The sequence below is a fragment of the Notolepis coatsorum genome, assembly GCF_963971535.1.
Source record: "Notolepis coatsorum genome assembly, chromosome: 14".
NCBI lineage: Eukaryota > Metazoa > Chordata > Actinopteri > Aulopiformes > Paralepididae > Notolepis > Notolepis coatsorum.
In genome coordinates this window covers 23,449,753-23,476,072 of record NC_140178.1, presented here as the reverse complement: position 1 = coordinate 23,476,072, position 26,320 = coordinate 23,449,753, and the positions used below count along the sequence as shown (strand labels likewise).

Sequence of the window (26,320 nt, the reverse complement as noted above, 5' to 3'; positions counted from 1 at the left end):
GGCTTTTTTTTTTTTTTTTTTTTGCCAGGCGACCGGTTTTTTAAGCCAAATATCACTTCAATCCTATTAAGTTAGTTCAAGTTAGTTATTCATTTATATGTGCTATTTATGAGAGGGCTAACTTGTTGCAAAATAATAATGATAATAATAATAGCCTCATTAAAATACTATTGTTGCTTCGGTTGTTTTCAGCGTTTTATGTGCATAATCTGTTATTTAGTTTGAAATGTTCGTTGAAATAAGTAGATTTTTCGTTTTTGTTTATTTATTAAGTTAATATAAAACCATATAGTCACATTTTAGAATACAATAGAAAATAATTTTAGAATACAACTAGAAACACTGTCCTGGCCTGCTTCTAAGTTCAGTGGCCTGACAATTTTTTTTTTTTTTTTTTTTTTTTAATTTTTTTTTAAATCATCTCGCGGCCCATCCGTGGCTGCTCGCGGCCCACCTTTGGGTCGCGACCCCGACTTTGGGAACCACTGGCTTAGAGGACATGAGGTGTGATTGGAGATACTGTGTTCCAGCACTAGAGGGCACTAAATGCTCACAGGTCTCACAAATGCAAACCTTCATCAGTTCAGTTCTCATGAGCACATTTACTGCAAGACTTGTGTCCAAACAGAGAGGAGAGACCGGATGTTGGAGATACTGGATATCCATATTTGTGAAAAATGAAAACAGTAAAACATTCAGACTGACAATAAAAACAACAATAACAACAAACAATAACAACAGGCCTGTTGAATCATCATAGAACATATTTGTTTAGTTTTTGCATTTTCAGTAAGATAGCATTACGTGCCTCAAGAGAACATTCACTGTATTTACAGTAAGATAGCATTACATGCCTCAATCAGAACATTCACTGTATTTACAGTAAGATAGCATTACATGCCTCAATCAGAACATTCACTGTATTTACAGTAAGATAACATTACGTGCCTCAATAGAACATTCACTGTATTTACAGTAAGATAGCATTACGTGCCTCAATCAGATTATTCACAGTATTTACAGTAAGATAGCATTACGTGCCTCAATCAGAACATTCACTGTATTTACAGTAAGATAGCATTACATGCCTCAATCAGAACATTCACTGTATTTACAGTAAGATAACATTACGTGCCTCAATAGAACATTCACTGTATTTACAGTAAGATAGCATTACGTGCCTCAATCAGATGATTCACAGTATTTTCAGTAAGATAGCATTACATGCCTCAATCAGAACATTCACTGTATTTACAGTAAGATAACATTACATGCCTCAATCAGATGATTATCTACTATAGAACTACATACATAACAGACTTACACCTTGATTTTGCTATCTCAACACAGTTTGGCTCATAAGTACTAGTAGTAAGGGCAATCCTGAGACACTCATCATTGGCCGTGGAAGAATGTGCCCTTGTTTTGATGGCCTTCATAGGAGAAAAGTCTAAGTCAAAGTCAGCTTTATTGTCGCTTCTCGTAATGTGCAACAGTGCAAGACATACAGAGAAATGAAATTGTGTTTCCCCCTTCCCATGGTGTATATAAAAAAGATAAAGTAACATATAGGACACTATAAACATAAAGTAACATATGGGACACGATGTACACAATATACAGGACTATATACAGTATAAACAGTAGCTAAAAAAAAGCATGGTTAGACAAAAAGTCCACGCACCCTCAGTATTTGACTTTTTTCCAATTTGTGGGTTGGAATTTAGTAACTTATTTTACTGTGGATTTCTCCAGACTTCTCTTGGCAGAGCCTGAGGTGTGGCCAGCAGTAGCAACCCCTCCCCTATACCCACTGAACTGTGTATGTGGATAATAACTTGAATTATAAGATTGTAGAAAAAATGACAAATGTGATTGATAATTTATTAGAATGTATAACAATAGAAATATGTGTAGAAAAAAAGAAAAATATAATTGTGAGCTGTATATATAGAGCACCAGGTTCGAATATTGAAGTTTTCAAGGACTGGATGGAAGAAATGTATATAAACAATAATCAAAAGGCTATTTTCATCTGTGGGGATTTTAACATTGATCTTTTAAATCCAAACAAACATAAAATGACTGAGGAATTCATCAACACATTGTATAGTTTGAGCCTTTATCCAAAAATCACAAGACCCAGCCGAATCACATCCCATTGTGCCACTCTGATAGACAATATATTTACGAACATTATAGAAAACAATACAGTGAGTGGATTACTAATAAATGACATCAGCGACCATTTACCAGTTTTTACAGTTTATGACAACAACTACACAGAAAACAAGCAGGACAATAAACTACAATTTAAACGAGTAAGGACTGAAGAATCAATGAACGCTTTCAAAAATGATTTGCTACTACAAAATTGGGAGATAGTATATAAAGAGGATGACACTGATAAAGCATATGAAACATTCTTATCTATATTTAACTTACTATATCACAAACATTGTCCAATAAAAGAATATAGCAGTAAACATAAACACTCAGACAGCTCATGGATCACAAGGGGATTACAGAATGCATGTAAAAAGAAAAATACACTATATAGAGAATTTATAAAACATAGAACTAAAGAGGCAGAAAATAAATATAAGAAATATAAAAACAAGTTGACTAATATTATGAGAAGATGTAAGAAGGATCATTATAGTAGAATATTAGATAACAACAAATATAATATTAAAGGTGTTTGGAAGATATTAAATGGTATTATCAGGAATGGATCAAGACAAATAAACTATCCTCAGTATTTTATGGAAAAGGATCAAACTATTAGCAATATGGATGATGTGGTTAACAACTTTAATAAATCTTTTGTAAATATTGGACCAGAATTAGCGGGAAAAATCCCAGATCCAGTGACCCCTGAAGACATAAAAGACAATTACATTGAAAGAAATCCTAGTTCAATGTTTCTGGAAGCGGTAGATGAAAATGAAATTATAGAAACTACTAATAAATGTAAAAACAAGACATCTACAGACAGTAATGAAATAGATATGAAAATAGTAAAAAATGTCATTATTGGGATTTCAAAACCACTCACGCACATCTGCAATTTATCATTCAAAACTGGTCGATTTCCGAATAAAATGAAAATAGCAAAAGTCATACCTCTGTTCAAGACTGGAGATAAACACCACTTCACAAATTATAGGCCTGTTTCTCTACTTCCTCAGTTTTCAAAAATATTAGAAAAACTCTTCAACAACAGATTAGATAAATTCATTGATAAACATAATTTACTCACCGATAGCCAGTATGGATTCAGAACACACCGGTCAACATCACTAGCGTTAATAGAACTCATTGAAAAAATCACAAATTCCATAGATCAAAAAAAACATGTAGCTGGAGTATTCATTGACCTAAAAAAAGCATTTGATACTATTAATCATGATATATTAATCAGGAAATTGGAGAGATATGGGATCAGGGGGGTAGTATTGGACTGGGTAAGAAGCTATCTAAATAAAAGACAACAATTTGTGACAATGAGAGATTATAAATCTGAATGTTTGGACATTGCTTGTGGTGTCCCCCAGGGGTCAGTGTTGGGTCCAAAACTGTTCATCTTGTACATTAACGAGATATGTAAAGTATCCAATATATTTAAATGTATTTTATTTGCGGATGACACTAATCTTTTTTTTTCTGGTGAGAATGTCCAGCAGCTTTTAGAGGTCATCACATCTGAAATGAAGAAATTGAAGGAATGGTTTGATAGAAACAAATTATCATTGAACTTGAGCAAAACTAAAATTATGTTGTTTGGAAACTGTAGATTGGATACTCAGGTACAAGTTAAAATAAATGATGTGATTATTGAAAGAGTTTATGAAAATAAATTCCTAGGTGTAATAATAGACCATAAAATCTGTTGGAAACCTCACATAAAACATGTCCAATCTAAACTCTCACGAAGCATTTCAGTCATGAGTAAAGTAAAGCACATCCTGGATAGAAAATCACTCTACATTCTCTACTGTTCACTAGTTTTACCATATTTAAATTACTGTGCTGAAGTCTGGGGAAACAATTATAAGTCTACACTACAACCACTTTTTATACTCCAAAAAAGGGCCATAAGGATAGTTCACATTGCAGGTTATCGTGATCACACTAACATATTGTTTCTGGAGTCAAAGACATTGAAGTTAAATGATCTTGTGGAATTTAAAACGGCACAATCAATGTATAAAGCAAAAAGTCATGCACTTCCAAGAAACATTCAAGAATTGTTCTTTGATAGGGAGGGGGGTTATAATCTGAGGGGAGAACACAATTTAAAGGTGCTAAACGTACGCACTACCATGAGAAAACACTGCATCTCAATATGTGGAGTGAAACTGTGGAACAGTCTAAATGTGGTGCTAAAGCAATGTCCAAACATGAGACAATTCAAACTGATGTATAAGGAAATTATGTTCACAAGGTACAGGGATGAAGAAGGGACTTGATATTCACGGGTGTTTACATTTTTATTTTGTTTTCTATTTTATTTTATTTTATACATATATAGTTTTTGTTTTTGTTTTGCATATATATATATATATATATATATTTTTTTTTTCTTTTCTTTTTTATGTTTAAAATAGTACACTCATTTGAGTAGTGGAAAAGGGGTAGGATTAAATAAGTGTATACTTCTTCCTACTCCTTTTCGAACATGCAGATTGAGTTGTTTTTCTTTTTTGTTATTGTTTGTTGTATTCATTGCATGTTCGAAATAAAGACTTCAAATCAAATCAAATCAAACTCCAACCCACACATCAACCCAAAACAAAACATGTAAACAAAGTACAATACCAAGAGGGGCCCTTTTGCCTAGAGGTCACTGTTTGATGAAATTATGGATTCTACCTTTAACAAGGGTAGCTTCTCCTGAACACACACACACACACACACACACACACACACGCACACGCACACGCACACGCACACACACGCACACACACACGCACACACACACACACACACGCACACTCACGCGCACACGCACACACGAATATTCGATAGTAGTCGTTAAGTTAAGTAAAAAAATCGATTAGTTAATGCGAAAATCCCTTTTCCCTTGTTTTTACCGCCACCTACGCTGTGTAGTGTATTGAGAGGGGACCCTATTAACTGTTACACCACTGAACGGCACACTGGGTACAGTTCGCTAACAGCTGGGAGAACAGAAAAAAATATGAAGAAAGAGAGACTGGAGATGGTTCTGTATCGTTAGTGGCTTAGCTTGGCATCGCTACTGCACTATCTCGCGTACGTGCACGCGTACTGAATAAACCACAAATGTACCTCTAATACCAGTATTAGTCTGACCACACCCCTCATCAGCTTACCTTCATAAGCAGGTGTGTGGTCACCTGCTCTCCTCCTTCTCGCTTTCACCACAAGGAAGAGGTGCCTCGGTAGATCCCCACACTTGACACCATGATGGAAGAAATTGGATTAGGAACAGCTTGGGAAACAAGGATACGTTGACATCATATCTTTATTTTCTCTCTCACTATTTTCGAGAAAATACGGCGATATTGTCTTCGTACTGAGTGTCTAGAAGATGATGATCATTCTAAAAACCCTCCACCGGTTTTCGTATTGGGAGCACGCCGCTGCATGCTTCTCAACTGCAGTTCCTTGCTGTGTTTGTTGGGGTGAAACCTGTCAGGCCACAGCTGAACTGTCGGACATGCCGCTGTTGTGAGGAGCGGTGCGTTCCAGGTTGGGTGAGTAATGTTTGCTGGCGGGCTCCACTTGTCTGTTAGTGCTATGGGGGCTACTTGACAAAGTTTATGGAAACCGGCCCCAGGCTAGGGTCCTTTGTTTAGCCGCCTAGGCGACAGAAGGCCTTGGTCTGGCGACCATTATAGTTTTAACTAGTGGGCCGCGACCATTGACACTGGTGATCCCTGTGTGTTCTGGACGAGTGGATTCTCTCTGTCACCGTGTTAAGACCCCATCTTTCATATCCAAATGAGAGTATTCCTTCACGAGGGGATATGTGCATGTAATGTGCGATAGCGGCAGATTCATGTTCAAAGTCAGCTATACAGGCCAGTTGGTACTGTGCTGATTCCGCCGGACGTGGTAATGTCACCGTTGTGAAGCGGTGTTGACGTCTTGTTTTCTCTTTTCTCTTAAAAAGTGAGGAGGGTTCAGAACGGCGGCCTGTCTGGGTGAGTGTTATGTCATTGTTTACATGTTCATAGCTTACGGTTAGCCGGTCAGTGGCCTGGCGCGGGGTAGCTTAGCTTCTCGCGCGCCGCCGGGAGCTCGCTTCTGATCGCGTGCGTCGTTAGATCGGCGTCTCGCGAGCGGAAGCAATAGCACCCGAACGGTTGGAGCAGCCGTTAGCTTGATGCTATTCTGTTGAACGTGCTTTGATTTTAACATGTTTTACACTCTTGACCACGACGTCATCCTTGACAGGGGATGTTCGTCGACCCTGCCTGAGCCTAGACGGGGATTGCGTCAACAAAGAGGACTGTAGCGACTGGTGGAGCGGCGACGCTGCCCGGATCGAACAACACAGGACGGCTGTGTTCTACGGTGTCTTGTGACTGCACTTCGCTGATCTGCGTTCCGGGTAGGTACGGGGTTGGCCAGACCTCATAACACGTTTTCTGGTTTTACTTTGCTAAATGTATTGTGAATAACGGTGTTTTTTCCCAAAACGTGTGTTGTTGCAATGCATTTGGGATACGTTGCGGGTTGTGTGTGAGCTGTTTTTGTCACTGGCAGTTAGCTTCTCCGTGCAGATCGTGATGTATTGATCTGGTTGTTGTGTGAGAAACATCATGGTGTTTATGTGTACCGTGTACTCACTACTAAGGCAACTAACCTATGAAGCTATGCTTGGTGACAAGTGAGTAAAGGAATGTTCTTTCTCAGACTGTAATGACAATGAACAGTGAGTTCACACATTAACAGGTTTTCCTGTTTTAACTGGCCGTATTGAGGGTAAAATAAGAGGATTGTGTTTTCCCCCCCGGTTCCCTGGGGACTTTATCACCTCCTATCAGACATGTTGTGCATTAATTGTGTCTTTTGTGTGGTAGGGATACGATGTAACTCTTAGCTTGATTGCTGAGGTTGTGCTAAATCTGCTGGAGAAACTTATTTCCTAAAGGGAAATTGGTTTGGTTGCTGTCATGTGTGCTTAGCAAGGCCTGTGGTCGATACTAATCAAGAATGATGTATTCTCTCATTGTGAAAAAAACGGCGTTCCTCTGTTGAGTGTTTTTTGCCATTTTTTGTAGGTGATGATGGGTTGTGTGTGTCATGTGACCTACAACTGGGTTGTACTGGCCACAGAAGCACATGTGTATGTTTTAGAGCCTTCTCTATTCTGTGTTTTTCCTTAGTAAAAATCAGATAGCAGGTTAGCTCATGCGCTGTGTGGAGCTGTGAAACGCTTCATAGAGCTGACTATGACTGTGTCATATTCTCTTTTTGTCGTTACGTCGTATCATGGGTGTGGGGTCGTAAAGGGGTGAACTGGTAACCTTTCCTCTCCCCATTGTTCTGTCGGTCAGGGGTACACCCCCTGTCCTTCAAGGTTCCCGTCACGTGGCGGTTCGGCACGTTACGGGGGGGGGGGGGGGGGGGGGGGGGGAGGGAGTTCCTGGTCCCACGGCCTGGTATATTGGGCGTGTGCACCGCAGGAATTCCCCCGCCATAGAGTACGTCACCGTGCGCGTCTCTGTTGGTAGGACTTCCGTGTGCTGTTCAGGTCCATGTGATGGATCTGTTTTCAGGGGGGGTGGTCAGGGCTCCTCCTCACCAAGCGCCTATTCAGGCCTTCTGTGAGTTCGGACTCCTTCTTCCATGTGAGGAAGCCTCCATCAGAGTACAGAGCCTTCCTCCTCAGATTGTCAAAGTGAGTGGACCCTCTAGAAGGGTCCTTTTCTATTGTATGTATATTCGATTCAATTCGTTTATTGAGTGTGTATGGGTTCAGTGCCTCTTCCCCGGAGGCCCTAAAACCAGTTTTTTACATGGCTCGAGGTGCAATATATTCTTTTCAATCTGTACAGCTCGCGTGGGAAGTCTCTCTGGGGATCCCCGTCTCTTTCCTATGGGAGGGTGGTGGGATGTAAAAATGTGAACATTTTTTACCCCGGCTGTGTAGACTGGGATACATACTGTTGATGCTTCCTTCTTTCTATTCCAGAAGTGTTGGAGTTAGGGAGTGTCACACCCCTCTTGTCGTTCCCCTGGGCGCCTTGGGGATTCAATGACAGGTCTAAATAGCCTGTTCATTGATGGGGGTGTGTCCCGACGCACGTATAGTGCTAGCTCGCTGTAAACAGGCGATTGACTGGCACGCCTTGGTTGCTTGTGGTTGAAACAGCGTTTTTATAAAGCAACTGAGATGGGGGTTTTTCCTCTTCCGACGACCACATCCCATGACCTGGGTGGGTTGTCGACGGATTCTCGTTCATGTCTGGGGGATGATGACGGGATGGATCTGAACATATGTAGTGGGGTCTCACGCCCTTGGGGTGGGCCACCAGGCGCGGTTCGTCCGAACGTCTGGGTGGCGCCTTCTTTTCATGTTAAGATCAACACGCATATCTGCCCTTCTCCTGGAGTAGGCATGTCGGCGTGGTTAGGGCACGGGACTGGTTCTGGTCACGCTGGTCCAGATCAGTTGAACCCGTTGTCCGCCGGGGATGCAGATCTGCTGTTCTGGTACCCTGAGGGACTTGGGCTTTTTTCAGGGGGAAAAATGCCAGGTCGGTCTGGGTGTCACAGGGTTAAGCGCTATGGAGACCCTGGTTGGGTATGTTTTTACTCAGCACTGTCGTCATGGCTTACAGCCATGCCATTCTGTACGCGCTCGATCTCGTCGGATCTCGGCCGCTACACAGGTTGGTCCTGGTTAGTACTTGGTTGGGAGACCGCCGGGGAATACCAGGTACGGTGTGCTTAGGGGCTGGTTCTCCATTATTTTTCGCTCCTCTCTCACGCATGGCGAAGAGGGGCCTGTGGGGGTGGTTTTTTGACCTCCTCTGGTGACCCTGTGCTTCCCGTACCGCCAGGCCCGGTCCGAAGTGATGTTTGCGACCCGTAGGCCTGGGTTAACCCTTTTTGGAAACTGAGACACTTGTACTGCGGTATAGCCGGTGTATACCCGCAGGTGTGTTTTGGAGTTTTTTCTTGAGGGGTTATAGGAACAACCACCGCATTGGGTAACACCGAGGTGGTTGATTCCCTGGTGTGTTGGAGCAGTGTCAACTCCCGGGTTCACCGTTTGAGGGTGCCCCTGCACGTTCATGACGTCTGCCAATCGTGTCAGCCTTCTCTGCCTCGACCCCTCTGGGTGGGGGTGGTTAAATGGAGGCTTGGTCATGCAACACCGCCAGCTTACGCTCCTTCCGCCGGGGCGGCTGTGTTCAGCTGTCCCCTCTGGCGCCTGTCTCGTCCGCAGTCTCCAGGCTAGGGTTAACAGCCTGTTGCCTGGTTTTTCCCCGGTGCGCTGCCTGCTTCCGTTGGTTAACCTTTTTTGTGTGCTTACGGCCATGCTGACTGCCTGTTCTGCAGGGTCAGTGTGCCAGGCGGTGTACTATTGGGGGGACGGGGCCCGCTCAGCTTACGGCCATACCGACCTGAACACGCCCGATCTCGTCCGATCTCGGGAGCTGGGCAGGTTCTGGCCTGGTTGGTTCCGCCTGGGAATACCAGGTGCAGTAACTGAGGGGCCTTTGTCCGAATACGCTGGCGATGTGGGGGGCGGGGCACTACGTGCCCACCTGGTGGGGTCTTGATGCTGGCATCATGGACTTCTCCGGGCCCCCATTCTAGGGAGTCCAGTCCTTTTGGTGGGTCTGGGTCTTCCTTCGTGCTCCGCTGCTACGGCCTTGCCACGGGGTTGGGTTTGCCCTTGACCCCGTGATTCTGGGGGCAGTAACGAGGTTGTTCCTCCGTTCGTTCCCGGGTGGCATGCGGGTTGTGCGTGTGTGTAGTCGTGGGGTCAAGCCACGGTCTGCTCACCCTGTGCGTTGAGTTGCTTGAGTGCCTCTTCGCACGGTCGGGTCCGTCGCCCTCCCGTGACGTCCCTAATAGGGGGGCTACCCTCCATTAGGGGGGGTCGGGGGGGCTCGGCCCTCCCTGTTCTGATGGTTTTGGGGGGCTGTCAGCGGGGTGTATTTGTCAGCCAAGTGGCTCCGCTTGGCCTCCCTTGTGCAGTAGCGATGCCAAGCTAAGCCACTAACGATACAGAACGTTAGGTTATGACTATAACCAAGTTCTGTTAGTTAGGGGCGATGCTTGGCATCGGACGGCCGCTGCAGCCCTTGTCCTCACCTTGTGGTGAAAGCTTGGGAAGGAGGAGAGCAGGTGACCACACACCTGCTTATGAAGGTAAGCTGATGAGGGGTGTGGTCAGACTAATACTGGTATTAGAGGTACATTTGTGGTTTATTCAGTACGCGTGCACGTACGCGAGATAGTGCAGTAGCGATGCCAAGCATCGCCCCTAACTAACAGAACTTGGTTATAGTCATAACCTAACGTTCATTGTATGTCAGTGATGATGCATGAAGCAACGTTCAGAATGAATGCTTTTGTTCCCAGAAATATGCTAGCTTGGCTATTAATAACAATCTCATACGTTAACATTGAGGGGGGGGGGGGTTGCCATCCCTAACACACACATATACAGTAATAGACTAACACACACACACGCACGCACGCACGCACGCATCACACACACACACACACACACACACACACACACACACACACACACACACACACACACACACACACACACACACACACACACACACACACACACACACACACACACACACACACACACACACACACACACACACACACACACACACACACACACACACACACACACACACACACACACACACACACACACACACACACACACACACACACACACACACACGCCTGTGTTGTTATTCACCACCTCTGACAGGAAGGCAGCCAAGCAGCACTCAAGTCATGACCCTCTGCACCGTGTGTCTGTGTGATAGCGCACGAGAGTGAGTGTGTCCGTGTGATAGCGCACGAGAGTGAGTGTGTCTGTGACCGTGCACGAGAGTGAGTGTGTCTGTGACCGTGCACGAGACTGAGTGTGTCTGTGTGATAGCGCACGAGAGTGAGTGTGTCCGTGTGATAGCGCACGAGAGTGAGTGTGTCTGTGACCGTGCACGAGAGTGAGTGTGTCCGTGTGATAGCGCATGAGAGTGAGTGTGTCTGTGTGATAGTGCACGAGACTGAGTGTGTCTGTGTGATAGTGCACGAGACTGAATGTGTCTGTGTGATAGTGCACGAGACTGAGTGTGTCTGTGTGATAGCGCACGAGACTGAGTGTGTCTGTGACCGTGCACGAGAGTGAGTGTGTCTGTGTGACTGTGCACAAGAAAATGTGTCTGCTTACAAGCCTATGTAAGCAGACACATTCTCAGGGACCCTGAGTCTATGTACAGTATGTGTGTGTGTGTGTGTGTGTGTGTGTGTGTGTGTGTGTGTGTGTGTGTGTGTGTGTGTGTGTGTAAGATAAGATATTCCTTTATTGATCCCCTTGGGGAAATTCTAGTGACACACACATACAGCTCATCGTCTCATTAACAACATCATATCACAATCATAACATTTTTACAGTAACAACGGCACAGCATAAATTCAAACAGACATGTACATTTGTTGACACATGTCGACTACAGAAAGCCTGAGACACCATATGCGATAGTCGGCTGCAACAACAACAAAGTGTCGTCGCGCCAAAGTGTGTGTGTGTGCGTATTACTCGTGTCTCACAGTTGGCTAGACCGTCTGATGGAATTTGGGGTCAGGAGGTCAAATCATGTAGTGATCTAAAGAAAATATATACAGCTAGAGCTAGAAGAGCTAGAGCAGACAGAGCAGCTAGAGCAGTCAGAGCAGCTAGAGCAGACAGAGCAGCTAGAGCAGTCAGAGCAGCTAGAGCAGACAGAGCAGCTAGAGCAGTCAGAGCAGCTAGAGCAGTCAGAGCAGCTAGAGCAGTCAGAGCAGCTAGAGCAGTCAGAGCAGCAGGCATCTCCCAGGTGTGTTAAAGTATTTTGTTGTTTGTATGACCAGCCAGGTGTATTAGTTTGTAACAGTAGAGCGTGAAGCGGAGTGTCACTGTAAATAGAGAAACTTGCTCAGTCAACCTTCAGATGAAAGAAAATATATATAGTGGAGAAAATAAAATCCCCTGCATGCAGATCTACTGAAGTGGTGTTCAAACCGCCTCTCTCTTGGGCCCATATTGCCAATTAACTTCTCTTATGACCCAAAACTCTCAGCATTTTGAAAGCTACTGTGTGAGATAATTGCCCTACTTTTAGGCTACATTCCAACTGTATTATCTTCAGTGTACCTGACATAGCATAGACAGAGAGAGAGAGAGAGAGAGAGAGAGAGAGAGAGAGAGAGAGAGAGAGAGAGAGAGAAAGAGAGAGAGAGAGAGGGATAGAGAGAGAAAGAGAATGTCAGAAGGAGAGCAACGTAGAGAGAGAGAGTGTGTGTTTCTGTTTGTGTGTGTGTGTGTGTGTGTGTACTGTGTGTGTGTGTTTGTGTGTACTGTGAGTGTGGCAAGACTTCAGCACCTGAAATCAAACATTCAGACAAACCTAAAAACGGAGCCAAAAACACAACACCGCTGCAGCCGCGTATTCACCAGAGAGGCGGTTTTAAAAACACTCCCACGGCAACTCGTCTTTATAGAGATACACGCAGTGCGAGGGTTCCAAAAAACATCTCTTTCTTTCCACGTAATCCTCAGCCAAAAAAAAATATTATATTTGAATAGGATTTTAAAAAGTTAGGCACGTGGGGCGGCTGAGTGGCGCAGTGGGCAAGGTGCTCGCCACTAACGCAGGATATGCTGGTATCGAGCCCAGCTCTCGGCATTGCTACCAGCTTGGCTGGTCGTTCATACTAACACAATTGGCATTGTTAGAGGGTGGGAAAGCCGGTGGGTGGGGATTGGACGTTGTGGACAGCGACTCCTACAGGTCGGTTGGTGCGTCTGTACAGCAAAATCACGAAGTTTCGGGGGCAGCGTGAGCCTCCCACGCGTTACTCCTCGCCGCTGAGAGATCGCGCTGTTCAGGTGAAAATATGCGACAGCTGCCTCCTCGTGTACCGGAGGGGACACGTGATGCAAGGCTTGGTCCTCACTGCAGCCGACCAGTGGGAGGCATAGTCTAGCAACGTTCGAGACAGGGGAGGGAAGAATTGAAGGTAGAATTGGCGAGGCGAAATTGGGATGGGAGAAAAAATGGAAAAATAAGGAGAAAAAGTGGATACAAAAAAAGAAAAAAAAGTTAGGCACGTCGTTTGGCGTCTTGCCAAAGCAGAGCGCACTAACGCTCCCAGCTGCTGCTAAAGTGTGCCAGCATTTTGGATGCTGCCTGACGTTAATTGCATCCATTTTTTAAAGAGCATTTTACAAGGCGAGAAAAGACGACCTCATTTATAGAACGCATTTCATACTCGGAGGCGTCTCAAAGTGCCTTACATGAGAGACACGGAAAGGAAAGAAATATTGAAATATTAAAAAAGCATAAAACGCATGACATTTTTTGTAATTAGTGCAATTTAATTTGTGCTATTAGCTGCAATTACGTTTCAATTAAAGGTGAAGGTGAACATAAAACGTTTTGCCAGCGATGGGGCAGATCTAAGATCTTCCTGATGCTGCTTCCCCATGTCTTGTTTTAACTCTAGGAACAGTTAGCAGACTGGTCCCTACAAGACGACATTCAGAAACAGTTTGTGAAATGACGCTAGATGGACAGGGCTGATGTAGGAACCTAGACAGAGCGCAAGTCTTGAGGCAGGATTGGAAAACTGCGAGGGACCTGGGCTTGAACTATGACCTCTGCCAGTGGGTCTTGGACTTCCTGACGGGTAGACCCCAGGTGGTAAGAGCAGGCAACTGCACCTCCTCATCCATCACGCTCAACATAGGGGCCCCCCAGGGCTGTGTTCTGAGTCCCCTCCTCTACTCCCTGTACACACATGACTGTGTGGCACAGCGGAACAACAACACAATCATCAAATTAGCTGATGACACAGTAGTGGTGGGCCTGATCTCTGCCAACGACGAGAGGGCCTACCTGGAAGAGGTAGAGAATCTGTCGCAGTGGTGTCAGGAGAACTGCCTCGCCCTGAACGTCAGCAAAACAAAAGAGATGATTGTGGACTTCAGGAGGTCAGGGGTCAGGGACTACAGCCCCCTCAGCATCGACGGGGCACCGGTTGAGAGAGTGAACAGTTTCAAGTACCTCAGAGTCCACATATCCGAGGACTTGACATGAACCCCACACATTGACAGTGTTGTGAAGAAGGCACGGCAACGCCTCTACTTCCTCAGGCGCCTAAGGAAGTTCCAAGTCAGTCAGAAGATCCTTAAGAACTTCTACTCATGCACAATAGAGAGCATCCTGACTGGCAATATCACCTCCTGGTTTGGGAATAGCACCGCACAAGACCGTAGCAGACTACAGAGAGTGGCACGTTCAGCCGAACGCACAATTGGAGGGGGGCTTCCCACTCTCCAGAACAATTACAACAAGCGGTGCATGGGTAAGGCTAAGAGAATTATCAAAGACTCCAGCCACCCAAACAACTGCCTCTTTGAACTGCTGCGGTCAGGCAAGCGATACCGGAGTCTCATGGCAAGCACAGAAAGACTCAGAAGAAGCTTCTATCCCCAGGCCATCAGGATGCTCAACGAACAATAACACTATGTAACAACCATCAAATGCACTCACAGCACACACATCCACATGCACACACTCACTTTAAACAAACAACTCACTGCAGCACCCACTTTACACACTTTAGAACACCTAAACACACTTTATATTTATTGGTAAAGAATTTGCACTACAACCCATACCTCATTACACCTTACTGTAAATTGTACCTCATCCCATTTCTGCTTTGCACTATATAGTATATTGTATATTAGTATATTGTATGGTAACTCAGTTACTTCTACTCTGCATTGAACATTGTACATATGTACATACTGAACACTTGTGTCCACGTATGTGACTTCTATTTTTACTTGCTATACTTATTTTATTTTATACTTATCTATTTTTGTCTAGCACAGTCTCTGGAGCGTAATAGAAAGAAGCATTCTGTACTTCTGTATGACAACTAATAAAGAAACTTGAACTTGAGTAGTAGTAGTAGTAGTAGTAGTAATAGTAGTAGTAGTAGTAGTAGTAGTAGTAGTAGTAGTAGTAGTAGTAGTAGTAGTAGTAGTAGTAGTAGTAGTAGTAATAGTTGTAGTAGCAGTAGTAGTAGTAGTAATAGTAGTAGTAGTAATAGTAATAGTAATAGTAGTAGTAGTAGTAGTAGTAGTAGTAGTAGTAGTAGTAGTAGTAGTAGTAGTAGTAGTAGTAGTAGTAGTAGTAGTAGTAGTAGTAGTAGTACTAGTTGTAGTAGCAGTAGTAGTCACCCATAGACCCATAGTCACCACTCACTTACTGTACTGGTTTTGAAAATATTGTCTAATAAAATTATACTTCTAATACAAACACAACCACAGCAAATTGAAATGTCTAATAACATGGAACACTCACCATCTGCTAGGTAGCTGGGCTCCAATGGAACTGCATTGTGGGCCTGGAGAGAGAGAGAGAGATAGAGAGATAGAGAGAGAGAAAGAGAGAGAAAGAGAGAGAAAGAGAGAGAAAGAGAGAGAAAGAGAGATAGACAGTACATTGTAACAGTATTTGACACAAGTTTTATAATAGTCATTGCTACTGATAATGTCCTATCAGAGAGAGTACTGTACACTTAAAGTTGATACTCTACTGATAATGTCCTACATCAGAGAGAGAGTACATTTATAGTTGATATTCTACTGATAATGTCCTACATCAGAGAGTACATTTATAGTTGATATTCTACTGATCTAATAAGATAGCGTTTTCTGTTCACCTCATTCCAATCGTTTTCTTTAGCAGTAAAATGGGATTTTCAAGCAAAATAAATAAATAAATACTGATACTTGGCATCGCTGTATCAGTCTAATATTGGCACGCAAAATATGGCAATATATTGCTGTATGGATTTCCCCCCCACCCCTAGTTGCTTCTGTAGCATCTGTGCAATGTTGCTACGCCCTACCCACCTTCAAAACCGCTCTAAAAGAGCACCTACGGGAGGCTGCAATTCGAAACTGGCCCTGGTAAATGTCCAAACCCCCTCTCACCCAACCCCCTCCAATGTACTGTTTCCTCCCCCTCAAATGTATATATTCTCTTTTAGAAACTCTGTCTGTAAAGAAACAGTACTGTATATTTGTATATCTTGTATGTCATAATGTCTGGATGTAACAGTAGGCCTACTGTATATCTGTATGTTGTGTATGTCATAAATGTTAGGATGAATTGAAAATGGGGGACCCTGATGTAAACAAAACGAAAGTCTTTCTCTGGTCTGCATCCCCTTAACAATTGTGTGTATTGAGCCGTACTGTATTGTGCCCATTCTGCAATCTGTTAATAACCTTTTCAATCAATCAACCAATCAGTCTTGTTCTTCTGAGTGACGGCTGCTGGACCGGAGCTATTTTCATACCACTTTGTTCTACACCTTGGGACTACAAACTCCGAGCTGAGAATCACTGTGGAGGCGGGTGGGAGTCGTCGTTTAACACGGAGCTGGTTCTCCGCCGTGTGGCTGTCTGGCGTTCAGGGACGCTGGGTTCAGCTCTGACTCACAGCCTGCTACCAGACCGTTTAACAATTTGGTTCATAGAGTTTCTTTAGAGATAGACTTTCAAGCCATGACTGTTGAAGTCAGAGGTTCTGTGTAGGATTGTTAGTAACTGTCTAACTGCATATATAACTGTTTCCACTAGAGGGCGCTCTAGGACGGAGCCACTCAGGAACACCACCAGGTGGCGAGTATAAATAGAGATGTCTCCTCCCACTCTTCCTCTTTCCCCTCCAGCCTCTCAGTGAGAGGAGAACTCTAGAACTGCTGCTCATGCCATGTGAATAAATAAACCACGCCAGTTAAAGGCTAAAGACAGAAACCATGCCTCTTGACCACATTATTGTCGCCCTATAGCCGGATTCTGTCAACAATGACACAAAAGAAAAAGGTAAAATCCATTCAATGAGAGCATGATAGACAGACTCACACCACTCGACACACTTGCATTACCTGCATACTTATACACACATGGGTTCAAGAGCGTGCTCAGTTTTTCTTAAGATGTCTGACTTTACCAGTTTTTCAAATGTTTTCATTAAAACAGATGTGAGAGCAACCGGTCTAAAATCATAAAAGGAACATTATGGAAATTGTACTTACTGTCTTCTCCAGGCAGAGTCAGACAAGAAGATACATACCAATCTAGTAAAATTCATGGAAGCGGGTGCAGACCACTAGCCTACCTTTCAAACTCAGGGAGAGGTGTTTTTGGCCAACAGCTGGGCAAGCTGGTCCGTATCTGCCTCCAGTCATTTGTGCTAAGCTAGGCTAGCTGGCAGCCGGATAGTTTTCTACTGAACGCACAGAGAGGAGATTGGTATCTATTTTCTTGTCTGACTCTGGAGAAGACGGTAAGCACATTACCCGTAATGTTGCCGTATTTGGGACCAGGGGTCTGCTTGTACGCACTTGTTAAAAGATATTTCTTTTTGTGATCAAATTTACTTGTTAAAATATTTTAAAGTCCCCCCGCCCCTCTCTCTCCCTATCTCTCTCTCTCTCTCTCTCTCTCTCTCTCTCTCTCTCTCTCTCTCTCTCTCTCTCTCTCTCTCTCTCTCTCCCTCTCTCTCTATTTCTCTCTCTCTCTCCCCCCCCCCTCTCTCTCTCTCTCACCATGTCCCAGGCTGCAGGGTCGTGTTTGAACAGAGAGTGGGTCAGCTCCACCGACACTCGTTTCCTGTAGTCTGAGCTCTTGTCCTCCGAGATGCGGAACAGCACTGCAGCTGCATAGGTGGCTAGAGAGAGAGAGAGAGAGAGAGAGAGAGAGAGAGAGAGAGAGAGAGAGAGACAGACAGACAGACAGACAGAGAAAGAGAGAGGACAAAAAAAGAAAAAACGAAAACAATGGTACAATAAATCAACACCATAGGCTTCATTCATCAAGTGAAATAGAACTAAAAATTGCACAGAGCTTAGTCCCCCACGGCAGAGCCGAAGGCATCAAATAGCGATTTCAGGTCAGGTGATCAGTCATCAAGGCTTCATGAGAACACGTCCTGTTTGTCTTGTACTCTCTCTGGAGCTCACAGGTCCAATTCCTGTTGTACTGATGATACCTGTGTTCAGGGCTGTGCTTTCATAGTCCATTAGTCCATTAAGCGGCTTGGTTTGGTTTCAGTCCACCAAGACTTTGTTAGTTGATCAGAAACTAAAGTGCATTAACAATATACAATGTACAAGTGAGAGAGAGAGAGAGAGAGAGAGAGAGAGAGAGAGAGAGAGAGAGAGAGGGAGAGAGAGATAGACAGAGAGAGAGAGATAGACAGAGAGAGAGAGATAGAGAGAGAGATGGGAGAGAGAGAGGGACAGAGAGAGATAGACAGAGAGAGAGAGGTAGAAAGACAGAGGAGGTAGCGCGAGAGATAAAAATAAGGAGGTACTGTATAGAGAGATAGATAGAGAGAGAGACAGAGAGAAGGTAGAGAGACAGACAAAGAGAGAGAGGGAGTGAAAGAGACAGAGAAAGATAGAGAAGGATGTAGAGAGAGAAAGAAGAATTAGGCCGTTACCCACTAATACTAAAAATACAAAAAAGAGCAATTAACTTTTGGACACACCTAAAACGAAGTGACCCCCTCTCGTACCATTATCAAGCCCTGCAGTGCCAAGAGCTGAGGAGCATCAGGAACCCCCTTACCCAGCTGGTCCTGAGGCTGAGTCCACAACCCTGCTCTCTTAACACACCTCAGGAACAGAACACATCACCAATCAGAATAAATCAAATTACTACACAGCTAAAACAAAACTACATCACCTATTGGAAAACACAAACAAAAGCACAGACCAAAATACAGTGCTATCTGGCTCTAAATCGACAGTACACCATAGCAGATTACTTGAGCATGGTGACTGATCAACAACTAAAAAGAACCTTGACAAAATACAGACTGAGTGAGCACAGCCTCGCTGTTGAAAAGGGGAGGCACAGGAAAACCTGGCTCCCTGCAAAGGCTATGCTGTCATTGCATCTTCAGTGAGCCTGAAACTGAGTTGCACTTCCTCACCAAATGTGAAAAATATAAAGATATTAGAGAAACGCATTTAAAAAAAATTGAACTAATAACAAAAGGTTTTCTTGCACTACCAGATACAGGAAAACTACCAGTCCTACTAGGGGAGGACTCAACAAGCTGTGAGCTAGCAGCAGCCTATGTTGCTGCCTGCCACAAACTGAGCGACAGTGAGTGACAGTCACCTGACATGTTTATGCCGTAATATTTTATGTTCTATTTTATGATGACATTTTTTGTATATACTATGACATTAATATGTGTTTTGTAATCCATGCTTATGTTATCAACCATTTGCTTTGGCAACATGTACAAGCTGCATCATGCCAATAAAGCCACTTGAATTGAATTGAATTGAATTGAAAGAGAAGGAGGTAGAGAGACAGAGAAGGAGGTAGAGCGAGAGAGAAAGAGAAAGAGGTAGAGAGGTGTCATGCTTCTTCCCATGCTGAATTAGATTCAAATTAAAATGTATTGTCAGCACAAGTAGGCCTACTGTAACTGAGGGGTACAATTCCCTGACTGTATTGAAAGTATGGTATCATTAAACCACTACTGAGTTATGTACTTTAATTACTGGCCATACAGTACACAGGTATATGTGATGAACACCCACACAATAACACGGCTTAACAAAGAAAGTCCTGTTTGGAATATTTATTAGAAGAGCAGCAATATTAGATTACAGTATTGAGAATTAGGGTCGCGCTTGTATGACGAAGAATGTGCATGAATAGGTCAAGAGCGTAAGTCCATGAGCATATTACGATGGGATAATTAATACCACCTGTAGCATAAGAATTATATAAGGTACACTCGTAGGTCAGCTGGAGATACTAAGGGGGTTCCCTCCGGTTGTAAGCCAGCAGGGGAGAGGAATTGTCGGGAGCAAAAGTCTGGATCAACGAGGAATAAAGAGACTCCAGGTACAGGAGACGGTGCAATAATCCCTTGGTCCTTAGACAAAGCAACAGCTATACTCCGGTATGCACTGCAGCATGGATGAAAGCTAGCCAGCCTCTGAGTCCTAGAGGCGGGCTCGACGGGGCTCCTCACAGGGTAGATCCCACACGGTAGTGGGGGTAGACGGTTCTCTGCTCCAGCAGCCACAGGACCAAAGCAATATAATCCAGCCGAAAAGGGCTCTGCATTCGTCGGTGTAGGTTATCCAGTGTACATATCCACACGGTTCTCGTCTAGGGCTCCTCGGATGGCGGCACAAGGTTAGGCCGCCCAGCCTGGATAAGCACACTAGCTCGGTACGATGAAACGTTGGTAATGCTGGTCACTGTAGAACGGTAGCCGCACGATACACTATACATAATAGACTATTACTTGATAATAGAATAAGTCGAACTCGACGATACAGCGTTAAACTCTGACACTTTAGCTATCAATTCGCACGCGGTCTCAAGGCTCTATTTAGGGGCAAAACGGGCCCACTTCACAGCACGTTGTATCGTGGTGAAGGCTTCAACTTGTTGGGGTAACACGTTTCAGGATAAGTGCTGCTGTATCCACCTGCGCCGTATTTATACGTAAGGTGAATAATCTAGTGCCAACCTTATTTCTGTCTCGTATTACTGCGCAAACCTGGGCATGTTGAGACATGTCTTAGCGGTGACTTTGAACTAGACATTGGGGGTATGGCTGTGGCGCCTAGGGGGTCGCTGTCCAATAGGAGAACGAATATTATGGTCTGGCCTGTACTAGGTAAAGGGATATTCCGTGTATATGTACAAAGAATATACAAGGGATATCAGACGATATACAAATATTATACAATATATCTCAAGTAATAAATATATATATTCGGTTTAATCTGACCCTTTGTAACACCTACAGTACAACGAAAATAAGCTGGCATCTAACCAGAATGCTAATGTAACAGTAAAGTGCATTAACAATATAGAATGTACAAGTGATTAAATGTGATATATATAACAAGCTACTGGTAATATGCTAAACTGATGTATGTACAGTATAATTATTATAACTATACAGTGATATAGTGGTATAAATAGGAATAACATGTGAAACAGGCATGGCCGGATTAACGACCAGGCCGTTTGGGCCGCGGCCCGTGGGCCTCTAGTGACGAGGGGCCTCCAAAAAAAAGAAAAATATTTAACATATATTTTTTTATGTTTCTTTTTTCTTTTTTTTTCTTTTTGAGATCGATGTCATACTGTGACACTGAAATGAAAAAATATTTCATCAACTAAAATATTTAGTCAACAAAAATATTTCATCAACTAACATATACAGTACGTCACACCCCGTGCCTCTCCCTGCCGTCTGCAAGTGGCTAATCTTGAGTTTCCGACCCCCCAGTAAGCTAACCATGGATAAATCCAAAAAAAGGAAAGTCTGAGGAAAATAGAGGGTTTAATTCAGCGTGGACAGATTAATTTGCTTTCACGACTAACAATGCAGGCTTACCTGTAGCGATATGTGGTGTGAAATTTGCGAACAACGAAAAATGTACTTTTTATTTTATCGATTTTCCACAAATAACGGAAGGACTCAAATAGAGCTGCATAGTTCAGGGTTTTATTTCAAAGTAGGTCTACAGATGCCAGTGTTTTTTCTCCTTTTCTGTGTTTTATTTCAAAGTAGGTCTACACATGGTAGTCTTTTTTTAAAGTGGACTACTTTTTATTTTATAAATGTTCCACAAATAAGGGAAAGACTCAAATATACCTGAATAGTTCAGGGTTTTATTTCAAAGTCGATCTACAGACACCAGTGTTTTGTCTCCTCTTCTGTGTTTTATTAAAAAATAGGTCTACACAGACAGTCTTTTTTCTCCTCTTCATAAGAGTTTGAGGTTTTCCTTTGTTATAACAGGTAAAAACAGCAATAAAAAGTCCAAACTTTTCTTTTTGTCGCTTTATAATTCCATTAATGCAATAAGTATAAAGTATAATAAATCGCAAATTACTTTGGGTATGCAATTGTCAGGCGTTTTATGCTAAATGTGGGGTATGCTTGGGGATATATAAAAACGTTATACACTGTTATCTTCATTTTAAAGGAAATTAGCTTATTTAACATCTTCCCTGGAGTTAGACAAGAAGATACATACCTTTTTTGTCTCTGTGCATGCATTAGGCTTAGGGAACAGTCGCTCCGTTAGCATAGCTTAGCTTCATCACTGGAAGTGAGGCGGGGCCGGAGCCTGACGTTCCCTCACAGTGTATAGTTTGATTGATTGATTGAAAAGTTTATTAACAGATTTCAGAATACACTCCAAATACAACTCCAAAACGTTCATGTAAACATGTTGTGACCTGTGTATTCACCACGTGGAGAAATAAAAAATAATTGAATTAGACAATTACGTTTTATAAGCAAATATACTCTGAACAATTTTTTTGCCTAACCACTAACGTTACAACTAACCTAAAGTTAGTTTAGGTTCGTGTTAACGTTAGATAATGTACAAAATAAACATTTTCCGCTGCTATAAACGTTGCACTTTTATTTTGACAACCCCAGAAAGGAAGTCATTATATATGCTTTACCATCCTGCTCTGTGTTAGCTCCGGTTAGCTCAGAGCGTCCGGTATAACAATACCAGCCATTGGATTACTGTTTTCTAAATTGGGGAGGCTTTTAATCGTCAAGGTAAGAGGATTTCAAGTCATGGTATCCATAAACTTCAATCGGTTCGGATCCTTTGAATGAATGAGAATGTCAACAATCACGACGACACGTTGAAATCACTGGCTGCGCTCAGAGAGGAGTGGTTAGGCAAAAAAATTGTTCAGAGTATATTTGCTTATAAAACGTAATTGTCTAATTCAATAATTTTTTATTTCTCCACGTGGTGAATACACAGGTCACAACATGTTTACATGAACGTTTTGGAGTTGTATTTGGAGTGTATTCTGCAATCTGTTAATAAACTTTTCAATCAATCAATCAAACTATACACTGTGAGGGAATGTCAGGCTCCGGCCCCGCCTCACTTCCAGTGATGAAGCTAAGCTATGCTAACGGAGCGACTGTTCCCTAAGCCTAATGCATGCACAGAGACAAAAAGGTATGTATCTTCTTGTCTAACTCCAGGGAAGATGTTAAATAAGCTAATTTCTCAAAATGTTGGAGTTTTCCTTTAAGGGTAAATAGGTTGTGCGGCTCCCTGAGCATTTTATTTTGTGGGAGGGGGGACAAGTGGCTCTTTTGATAGTAAAGGTTGCTGACCCCTGGACTAGACGTATAGGGAGGGCTGGAAATCTATAGTGCTCCCTCTGTCCTGTGGAGGGCGGCAATATGCCTAGACGCGTAGTCTGCCGGAAATATACAAGAAGAAGAAGAAGAAGACTAGACGTAGAGTCTGCTGTCACGCCCGCATCTCCACATCCCAGCTGTTTGTTGACGTGTTAAAAACGCATCAGTAGCAGGATTACTGTCATTTTGATTACTGTAGTTTGCCTGGTATGTAGCCTTGGTTAGTGGCTGCCCCACCAATGTTTTACATATAAAAACGCCACTGTGCGTGCGTGCACATGTATGTGTGTGTGGGGACCTCCACAAGAGTCTGGCCCAGAGGCCTCTGAATTCTTAATCTGGCCTTGGAAACAGGTATAAATATACTATGGTAGTAAGCCATACTGAGAGTTGGTATGGGATATATACAGATATAGATATAATATATACAGGTAAGTTAACGGTCCGGTATATACGGTATGTATAACAGTATGTGAACAGATATATGCAGATATATCCAACAGTTGTAGATAAAAATAAATAAATAATAATAATAATATATATAAATAATAAATAATAATACCATATATATATATGGTATATGCCGTATAATACAATTAATAATACAATTACAATTAATAATACAATTATTATACATGTGTGAATTAGTATTAGTAATAAGTAAGGCTGTCAAAGTTATTAACACGTTAACACACAATTCTTTTAACGCCACAATTTTCTTTAACGTTTAAAATATATATTTTTTTAATTTTTAATTTTAATTTTTTACTAGACTTCACTCAGGTGTATTATTGATACTCTCATTGATACTTTGTTTGTTTCTGACTCAAAGTGTGTGTGTGAGAGAGAGAGAGAGAGAGAGAGAGAGAGAGAGAGAGAGAGAGATGGGGGGGGGTGAGAGAGATGAGGAAGGGGCAAGAGAGAAAGAGAGCTGAGAGAGTGTGTGTGTGTGAGAGAGAGGGGGGGGGGGTGAGAGAGATGAGGAAGGGGCAAGAGAGAAAGAGAGCTGGGAGTGTGTGTGTGTGTGTGTGTGTGTGTGTGAGAGAGAGAGAGCGGGGGGGGGGGGGGGGGGGTGAGTCCTCAGCCCTTGTGTGTGTGATTGTAACAAGTTCCTAACGTTTTCTTTCCCCTATTATTTCATGCACACTTTATACATTGTTTTAAATTATTATTTTCTTTTAAGTTAATTTGTGCATCACTCTGTTTTGAATTTGATGCAAATTTGCAATGCATGAGGGTCATCCTTTTGTGTTAAGATCTGTTTAAGGTAGATTTAGAACAGATAAAAAATATGCGATTAATTTGCGATTAATCACGAGTTAACTGGACAATCATGCGATTAATCAGATTCAATATTTTAATCGATTGACAGTCTTAGGCTGAGGTTACACCTTTCGTATCATCTTCGTATTGTTTTCTTATACGCATCGCCGCGTATCGCCGCGACGTCATGCGCCTCGAGTCACACTTTCGTTTTTTTTTCATTTTTGTCACCAGAGCACACTGATGAAGTACACTGCCAAAGCAGTAGGTGGCAGTAGGTGGCAAACATGAAGGCAATTTCAACCAATCAGAACGAATGTGCCAATACACTTCCTGGAAGCTCCAGCAAAGAAAATGTCAACAAGGCAGGCGCCTATGCCGCGCCACCATCTTGCTCAATGCAGCAATTCTTTTTTCAGCAAAGCCTAATAAAAGTGCAAGAAACAAAACGGATACATTCACTGTGTGTTCTGCCTGTCATTTGTTGATGAAACAAAACTAACATCAACACAAGTGACCACCAAGAGCGGATAGTTTAGGCTAAAAAACGATCGGTATCATTGTAGCATTGTTAGCTGCATGCTAACGTCAATGGAGTATGCCATTATAACATATAGCATTGTGGCTAGAAGCTAACGTTAGCTCACGCTACTTAGCCAGCATCAAAACTGATGATATCGCGAGCTATCAGTAGTTAGATAACATTAGAGACAACGCTGTGTGTATTAAACAAAGGTGAATAGATGACTGGGCCATTTTGTTTAATGCTTGTTAAGTTGAAAGAGGAACTCTGAGCTAACAGGGTCTGAATCCTGATAGCTCACGTTAGCCAGCTGCTCATGCCATCGGTAATGCTAGCAGAATGAATGGATGTAAACTTTATTTAACATATTGCATATGGGTACAATACAATACGGCTCAATACAAACAATTGTTAAGGGAATGCAGACTGTTGTAGCTTGGACTGGGGTCCTTATAACAATAACTTGACAACACATGGTAGCTGAAGCTATTTGGGACACGGAGCTCTGTCCCAAACACACACACACACACACTGCTGTCACCGGAAGGGCACGCAGATGGTATCTACTGCGCATGGGCGCTTTCGCAACAACGGCTAGCGTGCTGACTACACGCTGTTTGTCGACTCGTTTTTTTGCGTATCTCCAAACGCAAACACAATTTTGCGTTTCAGCCGTATCCACAAAAAAACGCCAAAAAAAGCGTTTCTGTGTAGATAGGACATGATACGTCGTCAAAAACGTATAAAAAAACGCCAGGAATACACTAGTCTAACCTCAGCCTTAGTAATAAGTATATGACTGGTAACACTGGATTTAAAGAGCTCCTTCTGCATGACAGCATGTGGGAAACACAATGACTTACACGATTGATCTACAATCAATTAGTCGGAAAAGTGTTTCTTTAGTCAAGGACAGCCCTGTTTGTGCTACAATGACAACTTAATAGAAGTTCATTGAAATCAATGGAGGTGTCGTGGGCCTCTTTTACAATTATGACACTTCATTCAACTGCACTGGAGA

At 42.9% G+C, this 26,320-nt stretch overlaps 1 protein-coding gene across 2 annotated transcripts in view; it reads right to left on the bottom strand.

Annotated features, from left to right (window-relative positions):
- The window catches only part of LOC311240062 (junction plakoglobin-like), a 397,693-nt gene that overhangs the window by 11,203 nt on the left and 360,170 nt on the right, over window positions 1-26,320 (bottom strand). For both annotated transcript variants that reach the window (XM_084328573.1, XM_084328574.1), the window contains exons 14-15: window positions 17,881-18,002; window positions 15,624-15,666 (exon numbers count right to left, since the gene is read on the bottom strand). In XM_084328573.1, coding sequence (XP_084184699.1) covers window positions 15,624-15,666; window positions 17,881-18,002 — 165 coding nt within the window. The remainder of the gene's footprint in view (window positions 1-15,623; window positions 15,667-17,880; window positions 18,003-26,320) is intronic.